Source organism: Gymnodraco acuticeps, unplaced genomic scaffold, assembly GCF_902827175.1.
Source record: "Gymnodraco acuticeps unplaced genomic scaffold, fGymAcu1.1, whole genome shotgun sequence".
Taxonomy (NCBI): Eukaryota; Metazoa; Chordata; class Actinopteri; order Perciformes; family Bathydraconidae; genus Gymnodraco; species Gymnodraco acuticeps.
Window position 1 is genome coordinate 5271953 of NW_022991154.1, and position 25118 is coordinate 5297070.

Consider the following 25118-nt stretch of genomic DNA (forward strand, 5'->3'; position numbering starts at 1 on the left):
CAGTCAGTACTGACCATATGCACACACTGGAACTCAGTGAAATATATTTGAGGAGGAACCAGCAACCACTAAGTTTCAAGTTGACTTGACAATAACAACTATAATACAGAAGGTTTCACCTTTACTAGATGTTACAGTGAAATATAAGTCAAGAAAAAAAAGGAGATAAAGTGAAAGAAGAGCGTTAAAAGAGCTTTACATATGTATTATAAGGTTTTATAAAAATATCTATTCACTTGAGTATTGCGATATAGTATTGCATTTTTTTTTACTATTGTGAGATGTTGAGATTCTTGCCAATAAGTAACAGCATTTAAGTATGGGACCATTACTATCAACTACTACCTTCAATTACTGCTGAGAAAGTAAAACTCCAGTTCAAGGAATCATACTTCTTATCTTGCAGTCACTGGCTACAACTCATGCTATAGAGTGGCGAAGTCCCTCCCCTTCCGGGGGACCTCCATGGGACCTTATTTCGGAAAAAGTATGTATTGAAGTCAATGGAGAGAGAAAGATTATCTTTTGATCCCGTTTGAATTGTGCAACGAATTACACATATGATGTTTGTCAATTTAAAAGATAATTTTGCAAGTCAACAAAATAAAAATGTGCTGTAAATCTGTGAAGTAACAAATGTTTTCGTGTGAAGCGCTCAATGAACTACAACTCTGGTCTTGCATACGTCACCAACACCAAGATGGCCGTTACGTTAGCATATTTCACCTCTTTCTTTCAGAATGAAGTGAAAAGTATTAAAAGAGGTGAAAATCACTACAAGTCTGGCCATGTTGAGAACTGTACATACACAAAAGGGGAGTTAGTCGGTTCCAGCATGCGGGACCGGCTTTACAAGGTTTCGGTGAGTAACACGAGTGTAATGTGTAACGTTAATGTCAGCTAGCTAAATTCACTTACACGACTCTGGGATTTGTAGTCTTTCTAGTTGCGTATTTTTCATAGTCTTATATTTCAACAGTTTTAAGACAAACTGTGACTTTTTTTACATGGAAATGATTTTTTAAGATTGACAAACATCATATGTGTAATTCGTGGCACAATTCAAATGGGATCAAAAGATAATCTTTCTCTCCCCATTGACTTCAATACATAATTTTTCAGAAATAAGGTCCCATGGGGCGGAAGTAGATGGGCGTGACTTCGCCACTCTATTTATGCTATGAAAATAAACTTTAAAAGACTAAGAGGCAGCTTGACATACCAGCCAATCCTGCTTTGAGTTCTATTTAAGGGGAACTTCACATATCAAATTCCGAAATATGAAAAGATCCCATGTAGCACGCTGCTCATCTCTGCTTAGGGCTAGCTGCTGAAAGCTACCACTGTTAGCATAACACCTTTGAATATCCAAAGGTACTTTCTAAATAATCAAATTTGTAGTAAAACACTTTAAAATGTCTTGTGCAAGTCCCATACCATATATCCATATGCAATTGTCAGCATGGCCCTGGTCTGATTGATGATGATAGAATAGCTCTGAATGAAACCTACACATAGCAAAAATAAACATTTTGTGCTTACTGTGATAGAGTACAAATCACACAAACCAGATCACCACCTAAAACAGTAAGCAACCTCTAACACCATCTCATTTTACATAGTGAGTCATCTGGTCTATTTATTTATTCTGGCAAGTGCAAGTGCTTCATGACACTATACTATTCCACAGGCCCTGAAAACTGTAGTAATTAAACCGCTCCTAAAAAAGCATAACTTGGACACAGCCGTAATGAATAATTACAGGCCAATATCAAACCTTCCTTTTTTAATCAAATTGATTGAAAAAGTTCTTTTTCAACAGTTGAGTCATTTCATGTTTTTAAATGACGGTTTTGATGTGTTTCAGTCAGGCTTTAGACCTAACCACAGCACTGAAACTGCTCTCGTTAAGGTCTTAAATGACATTCATTTAAACACAGACAGTGGCAGAATATCAGTTTTAGTATTATTAGATCTCAGCCTTTGACACTGTTGACCACAACATATTGCTAGACCGTCTAGAAAACTGGGTGGGAGTTTCAGGAACAGCTCTAAATTGGTTTAGTACCTACTTAAAGGACAGAAAAAACGTTGTCTCAATAGGCAACTACACATCAACTTTGACAAATATGTAGGGATGTAACGATACCAAAAACTCACAGTACGATAATATCGCGATAACAAGTCCACGGTACGGTATTTATCGCGATATTGAATAATAAAGAAAAAATAATAATAATAATTTTTGTTTTTTCAATACACATTTTTTTTTGCTCAGAAAATGTTTCTTTATTACATAATAAATCTGATTTTACAGCATTTTAGTAGGATAGCAGTATTTTAAAGTGTCAAAAACAAAGTGACAGTAACAGACTGGAACAAGAAAACCAGTGTTTTTGTACCTATAATAGCCTACTACCAAACAAAGTAGGCATTTTCTTTGTGCCACCGCATCTCACAAATAAACAAGGACATTTAATAATCAGACCCTGCAATAAAATAAATCAAGTTTCACTTTAGTTTTTCAAGTAACTCAAACTCACTAGTCACTCACTCAGCATCATCAGACAGGTTTTTAGGAATATGAGAATGTCCACATTTCCAGGTATTTATAAGCTGGGATGTTTGGGCATTTACAATATCCCCTGCTCTGGAAAAAACTCTCTCGCTTGGTACTGATGTTGCTGGGACAGCAGTGGTCGCGTTAACCGAATATTTTATTTATCAATGACGGGAAAATCTGAAAGCAGTCTGTCATTTTGACAGATTAGAACAAACTCGGAACAGCGCCAACGTTTCCCCGCAGCGAGGCTCTGGTGTTATGCCGTGTTATGCATGCCCTCCAAAAGGAAATTATATAGTTTCCAAACCGTACTTTGTCGTACAGATCAACACATGTCTGGGAGGTTTTGCTTTACGCTGTGTGCGCTCCCGCGAGGTGCATGCACACACGGCATAACACCGCCGCCCCCCCCCCCCCCCCCCCCCCCCCCCCCCCCCCCCCCCCCCCCCCCCCCCCCCCCCCCCCTCCCGTTGACAGTTCACGAGCGTGCTCTCTTGTGAACTGTTCAGACCCGACGGGTAATAACGATCCTGTCTGTCAAAATGACGCACAGCGAAAAAGTCTAACGCCACCTCAGTGGGACGGAGAGATATGCTTTGGCCATGGGTGACAGCAGTGGGTCAAACTGTGCATTGTCTCTCCACCACTTCAAAAATAATACAGTTTTTGCGAAGAAGGTGAGGCTTATTGACAGGGCGAGATATAAATATACTGTTGGTACTTATCAATGTCTCTAGGTGTGTAAATGTAGCCCTGTAAATACGATGTCCTTTTGTGTTATCTGTTTTATGTTCATGTTGTAACCTACTTGCTGCCATGTTGGACAGGTCTCTCTTGAAAAAGAGATCGATGATCTCAATGGGACCATCTGGTTAAATAAAGGTTTAAAACAAAAAAAAGTGTTTAAAAAAAAAAATATTGAAAAATTGTTTTTATTTGAAAATAAAATCGTGGTAGATTTTGTCAGTCTCACGACGGTGTTGGGACGTTTATTTACCGCGATATTCTGTATATAGTTACATCCCTACAAATATGTCATGCGAGGTTCCTCAAGGCTCCATCTTAGGACCTTTGCTTTTTAATATGTATATGCTACCTCTGGCTGAAATGATTAAAAAGAGTGATCTAAGTTATCACATCTATGCAGACAACACCCAGATTTATTTTAAAATCACACCAGGAGACTGTTCTCCGATTAGAACACTGAGCAAGTGCATTGAGCACATCACTGACTGGATGACTCAGAACTTTCTCCAACTGAACAAACAAAAAACTGAGATCATTGTTTTTGGAGAAAAGAAGGACCGATTAAAAGTAATCGCAGAGCTTCAGTCAGCAGACTACAAAACCACTAACAAAGCCGGAAATCTAGGTGTAGTGATGGACTCAGACCTGAATTTCAACAGCCACATTACAACAGTCATTAGGTCTGCTTATTATCACCTGAAGAATATATCGAGGATTAAAAAACTAATGTCACAACAGGACTTAGAAAAGCTTGTCCATGCTTTTATTTTCAGTAGACTCGACTACTGCAATAGTGTCTTCACAGGGCTGACAAAAAAATCCATCAGAAAACTGCAGCTAATTGAGAACGCTGCTGCACGTGTCCTCACTAACACTAAAAGAGTGGATCACATCAGTCCGGTTCTGAAATCTCTACATTGGCTTCCAGTCGGTCAAACAATTGATTTTAAAGTACTATTGCTAGTTTTTAAATCATTACATGGTTTAGGACCAAAGTATATTGTTGTACGAGCCATCAAGGTGCCTCAGGTCTTCTGGGACGGGTCTGCTATCGGCTTCGAGAGTAAAAACAAAACATGGAGGCAACATTTAGCTATTATGCCCCGACACTCTGGAATAAACTAACCAAATCATGCACGTCTGCAGAAACGCTTACTATTTTTAAATCGAGACTAAAAACATATCTCTTTGCCGCTGCTTTTAATTTAGATGCTCACATTCGAACTACAGTATGCCTTTTAAACATGTATTGTTTACCTGTAGTGTTTATTTTTATTATTTTATTATCTTTGCTTTGTAATGTCTGTTGTAAAATTGTATAATGTGTTTTTAATGTATTTATTCCTAAAAAGTATTTTAATTTGTTTTGTAAAGCACTTTGAATTGTCGCGTACAGAAAAGTGCTATATAAATAATCTTGCCTTGCCTATACAGGAACCAGTGTTACTCTGGAAGTTAACTGTTACTGTCATCAGCCCTTTCCCATGCAAAGTGATTCCACAAAGGTAAGTGAATAAACAGAATCATGATGGCCTTCATTCCGAGGAACACATCAAGTTGCACAGAATAAAGCTCCATGAGAGTGCTGGAGATGTTTTGGTAAGATCACAGTACCTGGACATGACTCTGAGCGCCCAGGTTGTAGATCTCCGTCGGCTTCACCTGGTTGATGATCTTCACCAGGCACGTGCTGTCCGTCAGATCACCATAATGCAACTTCATGTCTAACAAAGAGAGGGACAAACAGTAAGTTCAACTATTTTGGTGTTGTAGGGAGGCGTGTGACGCAGTGGATAGAGCCTTGGTGTTGGGATCAAGGGAGCACAGGTTCAAACCTGGGCAAGACACTTCACCGCAAATTGCTCCTGTGGGGATTGCCCACAGTACTGAGTATGTAAATCGCTTTGGATAAAAGCAGTGGGTATGGCTGGGGTAGGCTACAGCCATACCAAGAAATGGCTTAGCCCCACCATGAAAAATGATGTTAAAGTAAGCAAAATAAAGTCCGCCTACGCGGAGTAAGTTGCACAGACAGCAGTTAGTCAGATTAATTTCAGTAGCCACTTGTCTGGAAATACCGAAGACTAGAAACGGTTTTGAAAACTTTTGTCACGCGTAGTGATCGTCTTCTCAATAGAACATCTTTGATAATGTCTTCTGGCCAATCAGAATCACGATAACGGCGTGGTGTTGTTGCAGGAAGTCCCGACGGAGAATACTTTTGCTGTAGTACATCTCTATATACATCGATACAACATTACGTGTTGATAGAAATCAACACGTAATGAAATAAGACCCCAGGGTTTGATGATTGATAGGTGTGTGGGCTGTCTTTCATTTTGACACACAGAACAATGGGGGCTATCCACCCTTATCCACAATGTAAAGTCATTCACAGCCTCTTCCCTCTTCTCTCTGTGAGGAGCAGCAGGTTCAGCTTTCAGAACAAAGTAACAAAAAACTAAAATGGCATTCATTTTTTTTAAATATCGTGTAGTGATAGATTTATTTATTTTTCTTCTCAAGAGAGTACCAGAATGTGTATTTTATGTTAGTATTTCAAAAAATCTCCTGGGGGACAATCCCCCCAGACCCCCCGTCAGGCGTTGGGTTTTCAGCATGTCAACTCTTTCACTTGTGGGGAAATTGCAGGATTGGCTCCAGGTCGCCCTTTTTATTTACTACAAGACAAATGTGCCTTTTTATTTCATACAGTTCAATTTGGAATGAGACAGGGAAATAATCTAAACCTCACGTTTCACTGTCAAGGGGGGGCGATATAGTGTGTATTATCGATGTATATAGAGATGTAATTATGTTGTAAATACTGACTTGTGCCCTGGTGCCACACGTATGCTTATGCAAGTGTGGCATTATCGATGAATATAGAGATGTAATTACGTTGCAAATACTGACTTGAGCCCCACGACTGTATGGGTTAGCCCTACCATAGATTACCCAACAAAAATACTCTGGCGCCGCCACTCGATAAAAGCGTCTAACAGGTGACATGTAATGTAATATAATGTCCTGTGATGACCCGTCTCAAGTGGCCACAAGATTAGGAAGACGAAGCAGAGAAGGCAATAAGCCCCTTTAGTAAGGATTTAACGGGAAATATTTTAATAAACCAGATTAAAAGTAACCAAATGATGTTCCCAAATTAAATCGTTAAATGACAATCTGAAAAGTGGAGGAGGAGGGATTGGGTGTTGTGCAAGAATAGCATAACGGTAAACGAAGGCAACATAACCAATCCAGATAGTGGTGTGCCCTGTAGAGAGCAGCAGAGGTTGATTACACTGCAGCCACATATGCAACCCAGGAGTACATGTGGAAGCACAGCTCAAGCTTATCAGCCACCAGAGCAAGCAGGAGCCAGCTACAGTAAAGTACATTTTATCAAAGAAATGATGTAATTTCAGTTTTTAAATCAGAAATCAGTGTTGAATGCATGTGTTGTAAGCACCAGGCAAAGCTTTACAGTAAACTAAAGCAACATAATCAAATCATAATGTGCTGTACCTGTCGAGGGGAACATAAAGAGGGGTCATTACAAGAGTAACTTTAAGTTATTTGAAGATTTCTTTTTTTCTGTAATATCCATAAAAGATCAGTTTTGCTGTGATGTGCTTTTTCTGCAGCCTAGAGAAATTGATATTTTTCTGAGGTTTTAAAGTAACAGGCTCCTATTTCTATACTGTCCTGACAACTGGATATACATATACACTGCCTGTGTTTATACTTCTATACAATTTGATGTTTATTATCTCATGGTGAGGGCTTTGCAGATCTGATGGTGCCAAAAAAAAGTAAATTGTTTTCCGGTATCTGCAGCTGTTGCATTTGGACGATCAATGGTATTTTGTATCACGGCAAAACACAAGTCATTTAATTTCTCTAAGGTGTTAGACAATGTCTAAAAAGGTGTTTGTGACACTGCAACTCTTGGTGTTTATCGGAGATTGTATGGAAAGACAGACAAAGAGTCCCGACTCCCTAGAACATGAACTAGCCAAAAAGCCCAGGATATGGGAGCCGCCATCTTGAACACGTGACTTCATTTGAAGCCAGTAGTGATGAGGGGCTAAACCTAACCAATGTTATGCCTAATCTTACCGACAAAGGTACAGGCCAATCCATGCCTTCGCCATAGTAGAAAAATAATGATGTCAACCGCACATACACCTGTCAGACTCAATGGAAACACGGTCATGGTCATTGCTGTAAGCGTGAAAGCCAGCGTGCTGCTACGTTTCTACAGTAGCTGTTTCGCTAGATTTTCCACTGTCAGAAAATTAACACTCAGTAAACATCTTAGCATTAAGAGCTGCCTAAAAACATATGTATTTGACGTGTAATTCGATTTTTGTTTTTGTATTGCCCATCTGCTAACATGCGTGGTTTATGTCTTCATCTGCCAATAGTTTCTCTGGGGAGACATCATGGTGTGAAAAGTGTACTCACTGCCTTCGGTGTGTGTCTGTGGGTTCTGGTAGAGATGCTCAATGCGACCCGTGTTGAAAGAGCTGGAGCGTCGCATAATACCATGAACCTGTGAGAAGAAAAAGAGAGGCTTTATTATACCATATTTATTTTATTGACAATATATATTTACACCACTTCAGATTAACATTATTATAACCTTGCTTAGTTAACTTTGTAAATAAAAAACACATTTTTGTGTGTTTTGTTGCTCATTTTGTGCAGCTCCTACACAGTAAAGAACACCCACCCAAGAAAATATTTCTTCATTATTACAAAGCATTGAGTTACCCTCACATGTACTGAAGAAGCTAAGGGGTGAGTAGTAATAAGAATCCCGCTTCAATCACATTAGTATGCATACAAACGTACAGGTGGGCCCGCCCCCAATTATGCTAATGTATAAGTCCCGCCTCCCTTTGTTCGAGGTGGATCTCACACGTAGGTGTGAGATCCTTTGATGTGAGGTGTGAGGTGTCATCACACGTAGGTGTGAAATGCCCCCCTGTGTAGCGCCTTTGTTGTCTAATTCTTTGATGTGAGGGTTGAGGTGTTATAACAGCTAGGTGTGATTTCACACCTGTGTGTTATAAGCCTCTGATGTTAATCTAGGTGTTGATTAAGGCAGTCTCTTTGAAGTTATGCGTGAGACTGTCTGGCCCCTGTCCCCTCACAGCCCTTTGTTGTCTAATCTAATTAGCCTTTGATGTCTGTGCTTTGATGTGAGGGTTGACTTGTTATAACAGGCAGGTGTGATTTCACACCGGTGTGTTATAAGCCTCTGATGTTAATCTAGGTGTCTCTTTGAAGTTATGCGTGAGACTGTCTAGCCCCCGCCCCCTCACAGCCCAGGCCTCGCCCCCTTTCTCCACCCCTTCCTGTCACACGATAGGAGGCCAGAAGATAGTGGGGGGTGGAATTACAGATGGAGCACTCCATTTCAGACGCCTACCCGTGCGGATCCGTGATCGACACGGGGTGGGCCCCTGCTGAAAAGGAAACCCCCCCCCCAAGGACTTGAAACGCCCCCTTGATAAATACATTTAATTATAATGAAACCAGCTGCAATGGATAATGGATCCACCAGGGGGAGCCGTGATTAAAAAGCTGCCACACTGGAACTCATAAACAGCTGATCTACAGGTATCTGATATAGCGGATATTTGTTAAGATCCATATGTCACGGATAGGATCATATTCTGTGCTAAATAAGAGACATGTAATCATTTACTAAACATCCGCATGTTTTTATTTAACAAAATAATGTTTAATTCACGTTGGCGTAAGTACAAAACCATCGCTATATTTTTAGATCAGGAAATGCATCCAGGCTCAAACAAACGATTTTCAATCATCATCCTCACGATCATTTAATGTATCATATGTTCGCGAGTTGAAATGAATGCACTAAATTTAATCCACGTGAGTTTACAACAACAAAAATAATCGCTTTGTTTTTATATCACATCCGACCGGAGGAAAATGCAGCACGGGTCTCACTACCGATCATCCTAATCCCACGGGCAAACAATAATATGTACAGTGTTAATAGTTTACTGTATTATTAGTGTCTAATATTACTGGGGATTTCAGAATGGTACTGGATTTTGATTTATTGTATCGGCTTCATATCGCAATATATTCCCGAAGTCTGAAATGCAAAAATGTCCCACATTAGGGCAATTCACCCTACATTTAATCATTCAAACAAAATCATATTTCGTTTATTTTTAACGAAATAAATGTGGTTTAATCCACATAATTTACTGTGTTAATTGTTTTCTGTAGTATTGTGCACATTACTTTTCGCTGCTTGTTGAACCCCTGGTTAGAAGCTAAACTGCATTTCGTTGTCTCAGTACCTGCAATGTGTGCAATAACAATAAAGTTGAATCTAATCTTGAGCAGGAACAAATGTATTTAGGCTACTTAGTACATATCTGACATAAACGATTAAACACATTTGTGCATTCTTTAAACCGAGTCAAGCCGAGTCCGGAGGTGGCGGCACATTAAAGTGTGCACCTGATTGTTTAACTTGAAGGTGCCTAATGACATTTAATCATTCAAACAAAATCATATTTCGTTTATTTTTAACGAAATAAATGTGGTTTAATCCACATAATTTAGGCCTACTGTGTTAATTGTTTAGTATTGTTTAACTTAGGGATGTCCCGATCTCATTTTTTAGCTTCCGATCCCGATATTTTCAAATAGGTTCCGATCCGATCCCGATATTTCCCGATACCGGTTTTCCGATACCGATTTCCGATATCACTTTTTGTGTTGGCAAACAGCATTTAATTTCGTATACATTAAGAAATAGACAGGCACCCAAATAATTTATTAGACGACAAAAACCGGAGTTTTCCACAAGTGAAATTGGCTGGTCGTCCCCTGCTATGCACTCCACAATCAGCTCAGTAATCTTGCGAAATCTCTCGGAGTCTCGAGGAAGTAAAGCCTTTCGTTTCAAGCTGTCCCGCAGTGTTTGTTGATGGAGTCCATCAGTCGCAGACGCTGTCGCTTTACAATAGGCGGCGTGTTTGTCGGGGTGGTGCTTTTTAAGATGTTTTATTAGGTTTGTCGTGTTGTAGGAGACCCTGTTAGCACCACCTCGTGAGACTTCCACACCACAGACTTTGTATGTCGCAGTCGGCGACTCACTTGTAGTTATTTTAAAATGATGCCAAACTGCAGACATTTTAACTAGCTAACGATATGTGTCCGTTCCACTTTTCCAACTCGATAATGGCGGCTGATGCAATAGAACAACAACAACAATGGAATCATGGGAAATATTAACTATGGATCGGCCATGACATTTAATTGGATCTGCCGATCCCGATCCACCTTAAAACACAGTATCGGGGGCCGATCCGATCCGGGGATCGGGACATCTCTAGTTTAACTTGAAGGTGCCTGATGTGAACATTTCCAGAAGAACTCTAGCTTGAATGGCCTTTGTATGTATACAGTAGGCCTACACATAGGCGGCACGTGAGGCTCAGGTTTGGGAAGGCTAAATAACTTTTTTTTTCATCTTACGCTGCCCGCCTCCGGCGTCTATAGAAAAGAGATCAACTCAGTGAAAGCACCGCCTGCTGACCGATCAGAGCTCAGTGTGCGGAGTTTAAATCTATCAAGTCATATTACAGGAAAAAGGAAATGCAGTTTAAACTGCCGTATGCAGAGAAGACGCCGACGTGTCGCACTTATCATTCATATCACACTGACATCACATCATCAATCAGATCATCGATCTCACATCGATATCACAATATTTCCTTATCTGAGTCAGCTTCTCGAGCCGTATCTGGCCGTGCAACACTTAGTTACATTGTCACATATACTGTATGCAGACGTATTATTTTAAGCAACACATTAAGTTGACGAAACACTCAACTCAAATGTAATAAAGTCAGATCCCCTCGTGTTTTAGATGGGGCAGTATCATAAAACTGTTGTACGCTTTCAAACACTCTGTAGTTTATTTTTTAACGAGTTGTTCTGTATTCTCCTTGCAGGTGCAACTTTGTGGCTTGTATTCTGGATTATATGTTTAAGTCATCATGGATGTTTAAAGTTCATATTTGTCTAATATTAGTTTACTTTTCATTAATGAAGTATGATGTTGCGCTGTCAGTACACTTGTCCCTGTTTGTGATTGGTCAAATGTAGCTAACCCCGCCCCTTTCACGTGAACGCAGTTACATTGTCACATATACTGTATGCAGACGTATTATTTTAAGCAACACATTAAGTTGACGAAACACTCAACTCAAATGTAATAAAGTCAGATCCCCTCGTGTTTTAGATGGGGCAGTATCATAAAACTGTTGTACGCTTTCAAACACTCTGTAGTTTATTTTTTAACGAGTTGTTCTGTATTCTCCTTGCAGGTGCAACTTTGTGGCTTGTATTCTGGATTATATGTTTAAGTCATCATGGATGTTTAAAGTTCATATTTGTCTAATATTAGTTTACTTTTCATTAATGAAGTATGATGTTGCGCTGTCAGTACACTTGTCCCTGTTTGTGATTGGTCAAATGTAGCTAACCCCGCCCCTTTCACGTGAACGCGTTCTCAGCTGGAGAGAGAAACCCTGGCTTGATTTACCGAGTTGATAACCAGCGCCGTAGGACCGTTTAGCGAGATCGCATTTGTTAGGGTTAGTTAAGATAACTCAAGCATATCCAAGGTATGTTGAACTGGCTTCGTGGTACAGGGCACAGGTGGCTGCATAGCAGCGCTAATGTCAAAGACATTATATTTTTATTTTACCAGGATGCAGTTACACAAATATTTGGGAAGGCTTAGCCTTCCCTAGCCTAAAGCACCCGCCGCCCCTGGGCCTACAGTATAGCCCAACCATGTACACCTTCCTTTTTTCCCGTCCAAAGTTTGAATTGGATAAAGGTAATGGTTATCGATTGTGCTTTTATAGCCTATTGTATAATAACTGTGTGATTTATATTGCTTTTCAAATGCATATGGCCACCCATTTACACTGCTCTTCCCATCAAGAATATGAATAGAACTTAGTTAGATCACTTTACATTTCTGCAAATTAATTTTTAATCACACACGTCTCCCCGTCCCGAAAATGATAAATAAAATAAAAAGAGGAAACCATTTTCAAGTTCAGTTTTCAACGTTTTATTTAAAATAACTGACATAACAGACACCATACTGTAGGCCTATCTGCTGCGGAAACCAGGAGGAGCTATTTCGGGATCTATTTTTCGGGGGCTCCTCAGTCTCTCATTTACCCGGCTCCTGATCTTATGCCACTGGTCAATGTTCAGATTTGGGAAAAAAGGAAGGTGTAAATGGTTGAATGATAGATAAACAGTGAGGAGGGGTACAGTATGAATACACTAGATATACACAGCAGCCCAGCCTGTGAGCAGTATGAACACCAATGAGCGCTCAGCTAGAGATACCAGCGAGTCGAGAGAGAGAATGATATCTGCATTTTCTCTTTTGGTTTGATTCGGACACATCCTGGGGATTGTGTTTACAAACATTGACCAGACCGTTCACCAGCTCCCACCCCCCATGTTGCCTATGCTGTCCTGTGTTGCGAACTCTTTGTTTAAAACGAATTCTCCCAAGGGTCACATTCCACAGCTCTCCCCCCCCCCCCTCACTCCTGTGATCTCCCATCCCCCAGTCTGAAGGTTTGTGTTTGCATATTTCTATGACGTAATTCATACTGGTCCTCTCACGCACATACATTCTCCTTACAGTATACATAGGCTATATGAGTCCGTGTATCTACGGACCATTTGTTTTTCTTTATTAAAAAAGTAAACGGAAGAGCGTCTGAGAGGCGTTTTTGCCCTTTTGCTTGTTACCTTACTAAATGGTCAGTGGAGCGAGGGGGGAGGCCCGCGAAACTCGCGGAAGTGATTTCAAAACAAAAAGCACTCGTTTGCTTGGAACAAAGAAAACGGCCACGACACACATTGAGTCCAGAAAATGAATGTTATTAAGGGCTGTAAATATAATAAGCCTGTGTCTAAAATTGACAACAGGCTTATTATATTTACAGCCCTTAAGATACACTTTTGTGTTTAACAGCTGACCACTAACATGACATACTTTGTTTAAGTAGATTTCGCATGAGAGCAAAATGTATAAATATGAGCATTAAATGATATGAATATGAGAACAAAATGCATGAATGTGTGAGTGACAATATATGAATGTGTGCATTGAAATATGATAATATGAGAGCAAAATGTGTGAGAGTGAAAATGTATGTATGTAAAAGGAGAATATATGTGTGTAAGAGTGAAAATATGCTGCATTTTGAATGTCCGATTTAAACATTTAATAAAAGTGAAACACAATGAACAAGACTTAACGTATTCATCATAATTAATTATATTTATTTCGTTTGGATGTAGGATTTTTGACTTTGTTTAGAGCAGTGATATTCTACTATATTAACATTTTGGACCCAAAATCACAAAAAAAAACGTAAAAACAGATTTTGAAGATGATATTATTTTTCATATGTAACACAAACATACACAACGAAACCATTTAAAAGCTGGAAATATATACATGGGATGTCACTATGATAATGTGAAAGTTTGATTGAGGTAGCATGGGATTTCATTCTGATAAGGCAAAAGTGTTATTATAAATATAATACAAATATATATATACACATTATGTACAAAAATCATTTTTTCTGTCTTTATCTGTGCCACGCTTCAAAGCGGTTTCTGTCAATACGACACAGAGGGCAACATCACAGGTTCCTCCTCCTCCATGTCAAAAAACAAGCTTAAAGCTTGACTCACGTTCAGAGTTCTCTTCATCATAGTTGAATCTTCAAAACTCTAAATCTATCTAACTATATCTAAATTCTCAATGTTTGTCTGTCACTTTACTTCAATCCAGTCTCCCGCCGTCCCTCTTCGTCTCTTTTCGTATCACTCCGTTTACCTGATTACCTCACCCCCTCCCTGGTAAATACATCCTGTTGAGCAGAATCTACAGTTTCCAGTATTTTCCGTTTCGTAAAATTATAAAATACGGCGAAGATATTAAAATATGTGCTTCCATTATTCATACTTCTGAAATATATCTGTATTAACTTTATATCATTGTATGTCCGTGTTTATTGGGTATTTTTGCATGAAACAAAGACTGGCATATAGTTTCAAGCCAGTACTTTCGACAGAAATACACATATACATCCTGTTGAGCAGAATCTACAGTTTCCAGTATTTTCCGTTTCGTAAAATGATCAAATACGGCGAAGATATTAAAATATGTGCTTCCATTATTCATACTTCTGAAATATATCTGTATTAACTTTATATCATCGTATGTCCGTGTTTATTGGGTCTTTTTGCATGAAACAAAGACTGGCATATAGTTTCAAGCCAGTACTTTTGACAGAAACACACAGCAATGTTGTCCGGACTGTTGTTTTTATGCGGCACCGGCTTGAACAGGTCATGTGATCTGATCACGCCGGCGTGACGGTCGACTCCAAAGGGTTAATATTAAATACATATAAGTATTTTTACAACTTGTATTTAGAAATACTCTGTTGTAATTATTGATGCGTAAATGTGTTCATCCATTCAATGTGGCATCTGCTATAATGGGGTTAATGTATGATATTACTTAATAATACAATACATTATAATATATGATATGATAATTACATTTTAGTTTTATTCATTTCTTATTTCATAGTTTCTCATTATTATTATTTTTATCGCTCATCTTATTTTTGATTTTATTAATCTGTGTGAATCTGTGCTGTCCTGTTTTTCACTCTCACCCTGTTGTTTGAACTACTGAATTTCCAACCCAGTTTCACGGCATTTCGTGTTCATCAACACGATTTTTAATCTATTGATTCGTGTTCACCAACACGATTTGCCCCTTTTTTTCGTGTTGCACAGCACGATTTTAAAAGCAATGTATTTCTACTGCCTGCAGCACGTCTTTTTCTCCGGTCGGGTCGAGGAAGACCGGAAGCTGTGTGGTTCATAAAAACATGTTCTTACTCAATATCAAGCCACAGTTATTGCTTTTATTTGAAATCGTATAATTTCTGACTTTTGTTGCCGTCTGTGAGGAAAATAAATGGGGCTCAGAGCCTCAGGATACTGAAATCTGTATTTTTTAAATCTTTTTTTCCTTCCAATTTGTTATTCTTTTCAAAATAACACACTGTTATTTACTCACCAATAACACACAATTATCCTTTCTTTTATTTATTGGTTTAATTCCATAATCTCTGGCTTTTTTGGCGTCCGTCAGGAACTGAATTTCAAAATAAAAATAACCGGAAACAGACGTAGGCATTTCGAGCGATTACCCAAGATCCTCAGCTATGGTTTTAAGCTCGCTTATTGGATGTTTTAGCCGCAATGCATGCTGGGATTTGGTGTTTATATGATGTGAAATCCGGAAAACATTTTAAAAGAATAAAATAATACTTAATTCCGAGCGCTCTTGCTTTTCTCTTTGAAAGTCATCACATAACGGCATTGTAATACACGGTTCGGCTGCATTGTATATTACAGATCTGCCGTAGTTCTTTATTTATAGAGCCCTGATGAGAAGACCTTTGGAAAAACTGACAAAATGCCGCCGAAACTGAATACTTGACGTGGATCATAAATATATTCAACAATTAAACAACATCTTCAATTTCTCTTCACACAATACGTCTCCTTGCAGTATCAACACTAATTCGGCTGACTTTTACATTTGATCTAATTCACAGATAGGTTAGCTGTGCACCATAACGGTGCACAGCTGATATAAAAGGACTGTAGTTTTTAAAGATATTACTGATTTTCTTTGAATGTAAGAATGTAAATACTGAGTCTGAAATAGTATAGCAATATGCTGTAAAATTATGTGAAAGCATGCATAAAACTACACATTTTCAGATGTTGTACGAAAACAAAAGTGTCCTACACTAATAATACAAAGTTATTATGGCTGTGTGTACCTTGTGTGCACCGCCTAGTGGTTAAAGCACGTTATTGAATTATTGGGTTTTATTTGATTAAAAAAATATTAAGAGTACATACTTTCATAGGGGGAAAGTATAAATATAGAATATAAAAAATCAAGAAGATACTATAAGTGATCTCTACAATAAAACAGTTTAGTGCAGAATGTACAAAGATATTAATAGGAGGAGGTGCAAAACAGAAAAACGAATTAACCTTTATTTAAACATTAAATAACAGATTAAGGTCTTCTTTTAAATAAGAAAAAAACGTTGGGGGTATCTATCTACAGATAAATATTAAGCCTGACAAAGTACTTAACGTCTAATATATTGCTTTCCTGCAATGTTAACTATGTTGAAGCACTTATTTTAACTGATATTATACATATGAATTATACTCTTATGTATGTAGATGGAATAAGAAATGTGCAGAATATGACAGTTTAATGGTGGAGGTACACACATATTGATAGATGTCTTGTAATGCACTGTTGAGGAACCTGTGACCCAAGTGTTTCATTCATTGCATAACTACACCGTAGTTGTGTATATGATATGTCAATACACCTTTGAAAATCTTGAAAGGGATGTGCAAAATAGCCATAATATACAGTCTTTAATGAACTATTAGTAGAGAATAACGAGTAATGAATATACTTTATTACTCGTTTCCATTCATGTCAATTGCAGATACATGTTTAGTCTTCTCAAGCACCAACTATCAAATATCTCTCCTGATTGTTGGCACTTGACAATCACCTTACCTGAATTTTACTCAGGTGTAACTAAAGTCTGATTTAAGGGTTGTTTATATTTCACATAATTAATCAGAATCTGCAAAGTAACTCAAATAAATGCAGTGGAGTAAAAATACCAGGTTAACCTCTGAATTGTAGTGGAGTAGAATTACAAAGTAACAATGAGCTGTCATGTGGGTATTAATGCTGCGCATTATGGACACAAGCGATTTTCACCCATTTATTAATTATATGTTTTACATTTGATAACACCAATGTGTTTAATACTGGCAACTTCTAATTGTGGGAAAAACGAAAACGTTCAGTAGAGACGTCCCATAGAACATTTTGCGAAACACAATAGCCAGCATGTGTAGTTCTGGGGGGGGCGTTCGATTCCAGTTTTGGATAGTCTGGCGTGGTTTCGTTCCATTTCACACAGCTGTTTGACACTCTGCGTAACCTTACGGGGACTGTAGTCCTAAACAATAGCTGGGGATTATGGGTAGTGTAGTGTCTTCAGCCATCCTAAACTCAGAAATGTTGACAATCACAATGATGCTCAAAATGTCCCTTATAGGCCTACGTCTGTTTCCGGTTATTTTTATTTTGAAATTCAGTTCCTGACGGATGCCAAAAAAGCCCGAGATTATGGAATTAAAGCAAGGATAATTGTGTGTTATTGGTGAGTAAATAACAGTGTGTTATTTTGAAAAGAATATCGAATTAGAAGGAAAAAAATATTTTAAAAAATACAGATTTCCGTATTCTGAGGCTCTGAGCCCCATTTATTTTCCTCACAGACGGCAACAAAAGTCAGAAATTATACGATTTCAAATAAAAGCAATAACTGTGGCTTGATATTGAGTAAGAACATGTTTTTATGAACCACACAGCTTCCGGTCTTCCTCGACCCGACCGGAGAAAAAGACATGCTGCAGGCAGTAGAAATACATTGCTTTTAAAATCGTGCTGTGCAACACGAAAAAAAGGGGCAAATCGTGTTGGTGAACACGAATCAATAGATTAAAAATCGTGTTGGTGAACACGAAATGCCGTGAGACTGGGTTGGAATTTCCCCACGGGATTAATAAAGGTCCATCTTATCTTATCTTAATGTATAAATTGATTTACTTCAATCTACTGTACTGTGTAAAAACACCCCAACAATATTACAAGAAATATACTGCATAAAGCAAATTATATACTTTATTTGATCTAAAATATTGATGTTTTTTCATTATAGTAGCTTGTGAAAACCATACAGTAACAAATAAGTGATTAAGTGCTACAGTATTCAGCAAACACAACTGCAGAGCTGCAAACATTGCAAACAGACTAAGTTCAACAACACCCAGTTGTCTTTGTGTATTTTGTGAATGAAGCGCCATCTTATGGTTAAATCCTGTAATTGAACAAATGGAGAAATTGGGCAACGCCCTCTAGCAATTTGGCAACACCCCCAGCCACTGGCATCCGCTGGGCTTTTGACTGGGACACACCCATCTGAGTCTGATCTGGAGTGCTTCATCTGTAGGTGAAAAAAGAAATCCATGCAGACAAAAGCCAGTCATTTCCACTCATCAAGTCACCTTTCAAAAAAAGAAAAATGGCCAAGAGACGCATCGATATGGGTTTAATCAGCGAGACGCCTGTGACAACTTACCGCCATCCGTCCGGAGCGCCAATCAAGAAACGGATGCAGTATCTGTACCTTTAAGTACAATTATCACACACACACGTTGGAGTTGGCCTTTGATGTCAGGGTTGAGATAAGCCTTGGATGTTAATCTATATGTTGATTAAGACACTCTCTGTGAGGTGAGAAGCGAGGGGATGGAGTTAGTTTTTAAAAAAGAAATACGCTCAATCTAAATAAAACAGCCATTAATTTTCACTCACTAAGACACCTAAAAACGTTATTGTCCTCTCTAAATTTGATTCAGGGTTTGTTTTAAATGATTTGTGCTTGCTAAGGATGTTTCTTTTTAAGCTTTTGTAAAACTGTTAACTACAAGGAAGTCTCTGTTTGCAAAGAGGGTATTCATATTAATTTAAAAAAGATCTTATTTAGGTTTTAATAGTGATAACTAAGGATGTTCTCTTTAGTTGTAGGGCTTGTGAACAAAGAAAAGCTGTAAACACTTAAAATACATAGAATTAACAGTGTGAGGGTAAATTAAAATATTCATTTACAAACATACAAGGCTTTGTCTACTGAAGATCAATGCAAGGGCAGAGTTTCACTCTGTGGGGGGACAAAAGAAGCATCGTTAATCACCTGGACAAAGGACTCTTTAAAGCAGAGATACCATATGCAGACACATACCTGAATATCAGCAGGAGAGGACTCTTTAAAGTAAATACATTATAAGGTTAAAATAAGATATATATGTGGTGGAATTAGTTTAAAACAGTCACCTTAAACTTTTAGTTGTCCTCTCTAAATTAGATGTAAGGTTTTTTAAATGATTAGTGTTAATTAAGGGCTATTGTTATTTTGGTTTATAAGGGGATAGGAGTTCAACTTTAAAAATTGCACAAGATCATTCTAAGAAGAGTGAGAGGGCTAATGAGCCAGCACCATACCTCCTCTATGCATTTTCTTGACCTGTATCTGATCTTGAAAAACTCTGGTAAGTACTTTTTATTTTATTTTATAATATCATGTAATTATTTAATGCTGCTTGGTGTGTGTTAAACAACCTCTGTGCATCTTTTGTATTTTATTTTGTAACAGCACTATGGCTCGTAATGATTTAGAAGCTTTGGGAAAGTACCCCTCTATGTACAAATAATGTGGTGTAGATTTGTAATCAAATCTTTTTTCTTTTTTTGTGTGTGTGTGTCTCAGTTCAGGAAAGTCTGAACCAAATACGAATTGGAATATTAGAGAGGATTAACTCTAGGGGTACGTTGGGGTACTGCAGGGGGTATGTGAGATTTAAAAAAAAAAAAAAAAAGTTAATTAAAAAAATACCATGAATGATTACAAAAATAATCGTAGTACAATAAGTTAAATAGAAAACACAATTTTATATAAAATATTCCTAGAACCACCAAGGGGGTCCTCATATAAACATGTCAAATTGGTGTATTGTATTTTATAGATTTGCATAATATATCATTTTGTTCATTGGTTTGTTAAACAGATATTACTTCAGTTGAAAAAGTCCTTCCTATCAGTTTAAAAAAATAAAAAAAATGTCATGCAAAATATCCTTAGTTTGTTGTAAAGGAGTTAATAAATCACACACTGAGTAGACCCTCCAGAAAAACGCGATTATGCGATCGCATAATTTACCGCAAAATGGCGCAGATTTTTTGAAAGGGCGCATATTTATTAAAAGGGCGCATAACCCCCGCATTTTTCCACACAAAGTTGAGAAAAAAAAAGTTAACTCGTCTTGATCATAGGTCTTGCCGTGAAGTAGTGATGATGATGACGCGACGTCATCAGCTCGCGCATCACAGAAGGTAAACAACACCGTAGAGTGTGTCACTACCCGATCTGCAGCTCTGCCCGATCTGCAGTGCGCATGTGCGAGATGGTCCGCCATATTGGACAACTCCGGACGGCAACCCAAGTAGGACAACATTGACACAGTGGCTTTTGGCAAAGCTCAAAAGGAAAACTCGAGAGAGATGAGTTATTGTTATTACAACGTGACTTCACTATTATTTAACAACTCTTTTTATTGGGTTCTTTTATTTGGGGTTAAGTACATTGTCAGAATAAGTGAGAAATTGATTTAACTTCTGTTAGACAGCTATCATACTGAACACATATTTACTGTGAATGTGTGCAAAAAATGTATGGCATATAGCTGTTTAACAGAAGTTAAATCCATTTCTCATTTATTCTGACAATGTATGTAACCCCAAATAAAAGAACCCAATACAAATAGTTGTTAAATAATAGTGAAGTCACGTTGTAATAACAATAGTCTCTCTACTTGGGTTGCCGTCCGGAGTTGTCCAATATGGCGGACCATCTCGCACATGCGCACTGCAGATCGGGCAGAGCTGCAGATCGGGTAATGACAGAGTGAACGTGTGGAACTCACACGAGAGAGAAAACACCAAGATGAAAAAATCGAATCCATCTCATTTACCGACGAACATTTCTGCTAAAGACCGGGCAAAGCGGTACCCCGATGTTTAAACCTCCAAAACCCTTTCGAGGGCTACAAGAAACGAAGTGAGAAGCCTACAAGATTGAAGCTGGTCAGATAACGAACAAGTAAATGAAAACAGAATGAGAGGTGTGTGTGTGTGTGTGTGTGTGTGTGTGTGTGTGTGTGTGTGTGTGTGTGTGTGTGTGTGTGTGTGTGTGTGTGTGTGTGTGTGTGTGTGTGTGTGTGTGTGTGTGTGTGTGTGTGTGTGTGTGTGTGTGTGTGTGTGTGTGTGTGTGTGTGTGTGTGAGAATTGTACTTAAAGGTGGGGTATGTCATTTTGGAGAAACCAGCTCGAGTGAGCTAGAATTTGAAAGTACACAACCGGAAAAAAATCTGCCACTTCCTCACAGAGCCCCTCCTCAAACACACATGAACGCGCACATGACCAATGAGGGCACGAGATAAGTTTGTGCACAGATCTTCGGCTGGAGGCGTCTGAACCCGGCACAGATACTGCATGCGTTTTTTGATTGGCGCTCCGGATGGATGGCGGTAAGTTGTCACAGGCGTCTCGCTGATTAAACCCATATCGATGCGTCTCTAGGCCATTTTTCTTTTTTTGAAAGGTGACTTGAGTGGAAATGACTGGCTTTTTATTTAGTCTGCATGGATTTCTTTTTTCACCTAATTCCACCCCTCACCATCTTCTGGCCTCATATCGTGTGACAGGAAGGGGTGGAGAAAGGGGGAGAGGCCTGGGCTGTGAGGGGGCGGGGGCGGGGACAGTCTCACGTATAACTTCAAAGACACACCTAGATTAACATCAGAGGCTTATAACACACCGGTGTGAAATCACACCTGCCTGTTATAACACGTCAACCCTCACATCAAAGGACAGACATCAAAGGCTAATTAGATTAGACAACAAAGGGCTGTGAGGGGACAGGGGCCAGACAGTCTCACGCATAACTTCAAAGAGACTGCCTTAATTAACACCTAGATTAACATCAGAGGCTTATAACACACCGGTGTGAAATCACACCTACCTGTTATAACACCTCAACCCTCACATCAAAGGATCTCACACCTACGTGTGGATTCACCCGTAGGGGTGTGACATCCACCTCGAACAAAGGGAGGCGGGACTTAGCGCATTAGCATAATTGGGGGTGGGCCAACCTGTCAGTTTGTATGCATACTAATGTGATTGAAGCGGGATCCTTATTACTACTGCGGTGCGACTCATTGTTTAAAGTTGACCCTAACCCCAGCCAGCAGCAGGACAGAGGGAATTGAGAAAGATTAAATGTACTACTTGCAAACTATGCAAATATCCTCCGAAGCCCCATGGCGAAAAGTACATGATACGTGGTTTACAAAATGTTGAAAGGTCAATCTAAAACAAAACAGAGAGCTATTCTACGGTCACATGTCAAGATCCCATTTTGTAACAGATGGTTTCAGAATTAAAATGGTTCTGCAATTAGATCCAGGATCCTGTTAGGGAGCCAATCTGGTATTGAAATATGAAAATGTTGAGTTCATATTGTTATTACCTAAAGAGGCCCTATTATGCTTTCAGGGTTTTTCCCCCTTTCGTGTAGTGTGTTAGACTGGACTGAGAAAAATAAAGAACTTCTTGAACATTAAAGCATGTCATAGTAGAGGCACAACATACTAATATACTTTAATATGAGCCAGAGTTTTTATTTCTAGGCTCATCTTACATTTTAGGATTTTCGTACAATGTCTCAATGTCATGAACACTGAATTTAACTAAAGCTTGTCATGTTAACTGTATTATCAGTATTTTGTTTGGCAAATACAGTGTTTTACAAAAGTTGGAAACAACAGTATTGTGACTCATGGCTCCAGCTATCTTTGTTTTTGTAATGCTGCCTGTGATCTAGGATCTGTTCTCCATGTTCTGAGGGGGGGTAGTGAGGAAGCTCTGCTCAGGAGAGATAACAGAACCTGATCCAAGGGGAGTCCATTAGTGGGAGGCTGCTGTGCCCTAACCTCACTTCCTTTATTCACTGTGTACTTCCTGCCTGCACGCTCCTCTTTAATGCCTCCCTCCCCCCCCACCCCCTCTACATGCAGCATCTCCAACCTGGACCCAGTCCACTTCCTCTCCAGGCTGAGCTGAAGCTGGGTGAAGGTGTGTGAGGGAAATGAAGTCATACTGTCAGGAAGACACAATGTGCCCTGGTGCCACACGTATGCTTATGCAAGTGTGTCGTACTGTATGTATGGTCACTTTTCATGGGTGTGAAGCTCAGGCCGAAGCCTTACGTAGCAGTAACAGCTTGTTAACCTCTGCCTGCAACCACAGGCTGTTGACTCTCTGCGCTCCTAAAAACACATCGCGCAGCAGGTGAAAGTGAGTGACCTCAATCGTATGGCCGTATAAAAACAACCATTTCCCTGTTAATGGTGTGACCCAGGGGTAAAAGGTGAGGGGTCAACAGGCTTGAAGCAGCACAAAGGGCCTTATCAGGGTGAGGTGTGAGTCAGCCTGCGTACGAAGTCACGTTACGTCACGGCCCCTCAGGAGCTCCCACACACCGCTGTGGCTGGAAGACGCTTATCGAGGGAATGTCGCTCTGTGTGTGTCAGTGTTTGTTGGCATTGGCGAGCGTCTGCATTCATTTCCGTGTATGTGTGTGTGCGTCTGAGCTTTCACAGGACAAATTCTTCATACTGTTACGTCCGGATTTCTCTCTCACCTCGTAGCCTTTAGCAAGCAGGAACTCAGCCAGGTAGGAACCATCCTGAAAGAAAGAAGACAACGCTGATTAAAATGTGTAAAAGAGCACTGCAAATACATAACATTAAGAGTTTCTTTCACTGACTGAATAACAGCAACTTAACCACACGTGATTTCAAAACATCTTTGCCCAGGTTGGGGTGAACAGAATTCATTTAATCAGGAAGTGTAACAGATTTTACTTAAATAACTAAGTGCATTATCTTTGTCGAGTGTTTTACTCACTATTTTATAACAGCCCTTAATGATTATCATTACCTATTAATGATATAATGGGATTTAATAAGTGCTGTGATTTTTGTGATCACATCACTACTTATTTTTTCATTTTCCACCTATGCAGTTTTATGATTTGCTTATCATATCCGTGTGTAACAATAAACAAGGAGGTATACCAGATCAATCCATAGATCTCTGGGCCAAAGGGGGAAATCATCATTTTGAGACTTATACACAATATTAACGGAGGATCAAGACTGGACATGTTTTGCATATTGAGTACAATCACATTTTTCAGAACATGGTCCGCACCCTAGTACTTCATTATAAAGAAATGTGCTTCTAGCGTGTGTGTTTGATGTTGAAATGTATAGACAATTGGTATTTAAATCTGACAAGTACACAAAAGGAAAAAATGTAACCTGAAAGAGATTAGAGACCAGAAATTGTTCAGGAAATGAGTGTAAACTTCAGGAAAAATTACTTTTTAATGAAGCACAAGTTGGTTTCTGTAAAAATAGGTACAGTTATGCTCATTTTGTCATTTTACTGAGAATTACACCAATATATGTCCAAATGTAGTGTTATATTGGAGAAAGTTTGGGGCTAACTCAACAAAACATTTCTAAATGGACTTTTAATCTGATTATTCTTGATTAAACTGGCTGGTGCAGTGATTGGTTTGAAAGTAAACCTGTAAATTGTTCGAGTCACTGTTTATTAATGTAAACTAAATGGTGTTGGACCAGAACACTCTTCAAACCTCCACACTGTTGCTGAATACTGAGTCCTTGGATCTGTGTGTGTGTGTGTGTGTGTGTGTGTGTGTGTGTGTGCTGTCAATAAGGTCTTGTTCCCCTCACCCGTGTTACTCTTCATCTTTTTTCCCTACTCAGACTTTCCGACCGCACATTCTGGAACACTCTGGAACATTCCAAACTAGTCATGGCATTCATCCCTCAATCCCCCTCACGT

The 25118-nt window shown here is 39.0% G+C and overlaps 1 protein-coding gene across 1 annotated transcript in view; it reads right to left on the reverse strand.

The window, feature by feature from the left end:
• The window catches only part of gmds (GDP-mannose 4,6-dehydratase), a 221983-nt gene that overhangs the window by 159068 nt on the left and 37797 nt on the right, over positions 1–25118 (reverse strand). The window contains exons 2-4 of the mRNA XM_034237438.1: positions 23884–23928; positions 7778–7865; positions 4925–5034 (exon numbers count right to left, since the gene is read on the reverse strand). Of these exons, the coding sequence (XP_034093329.1) occupies positions 4925–5034; positions 7778–7865; positions 23884–23928 (243 nt within the window). The remainder of the gene's footprint in view (positions 1–4924; positions 5035–7777; positions 7866–23883; positions 23929–25118) is intronic.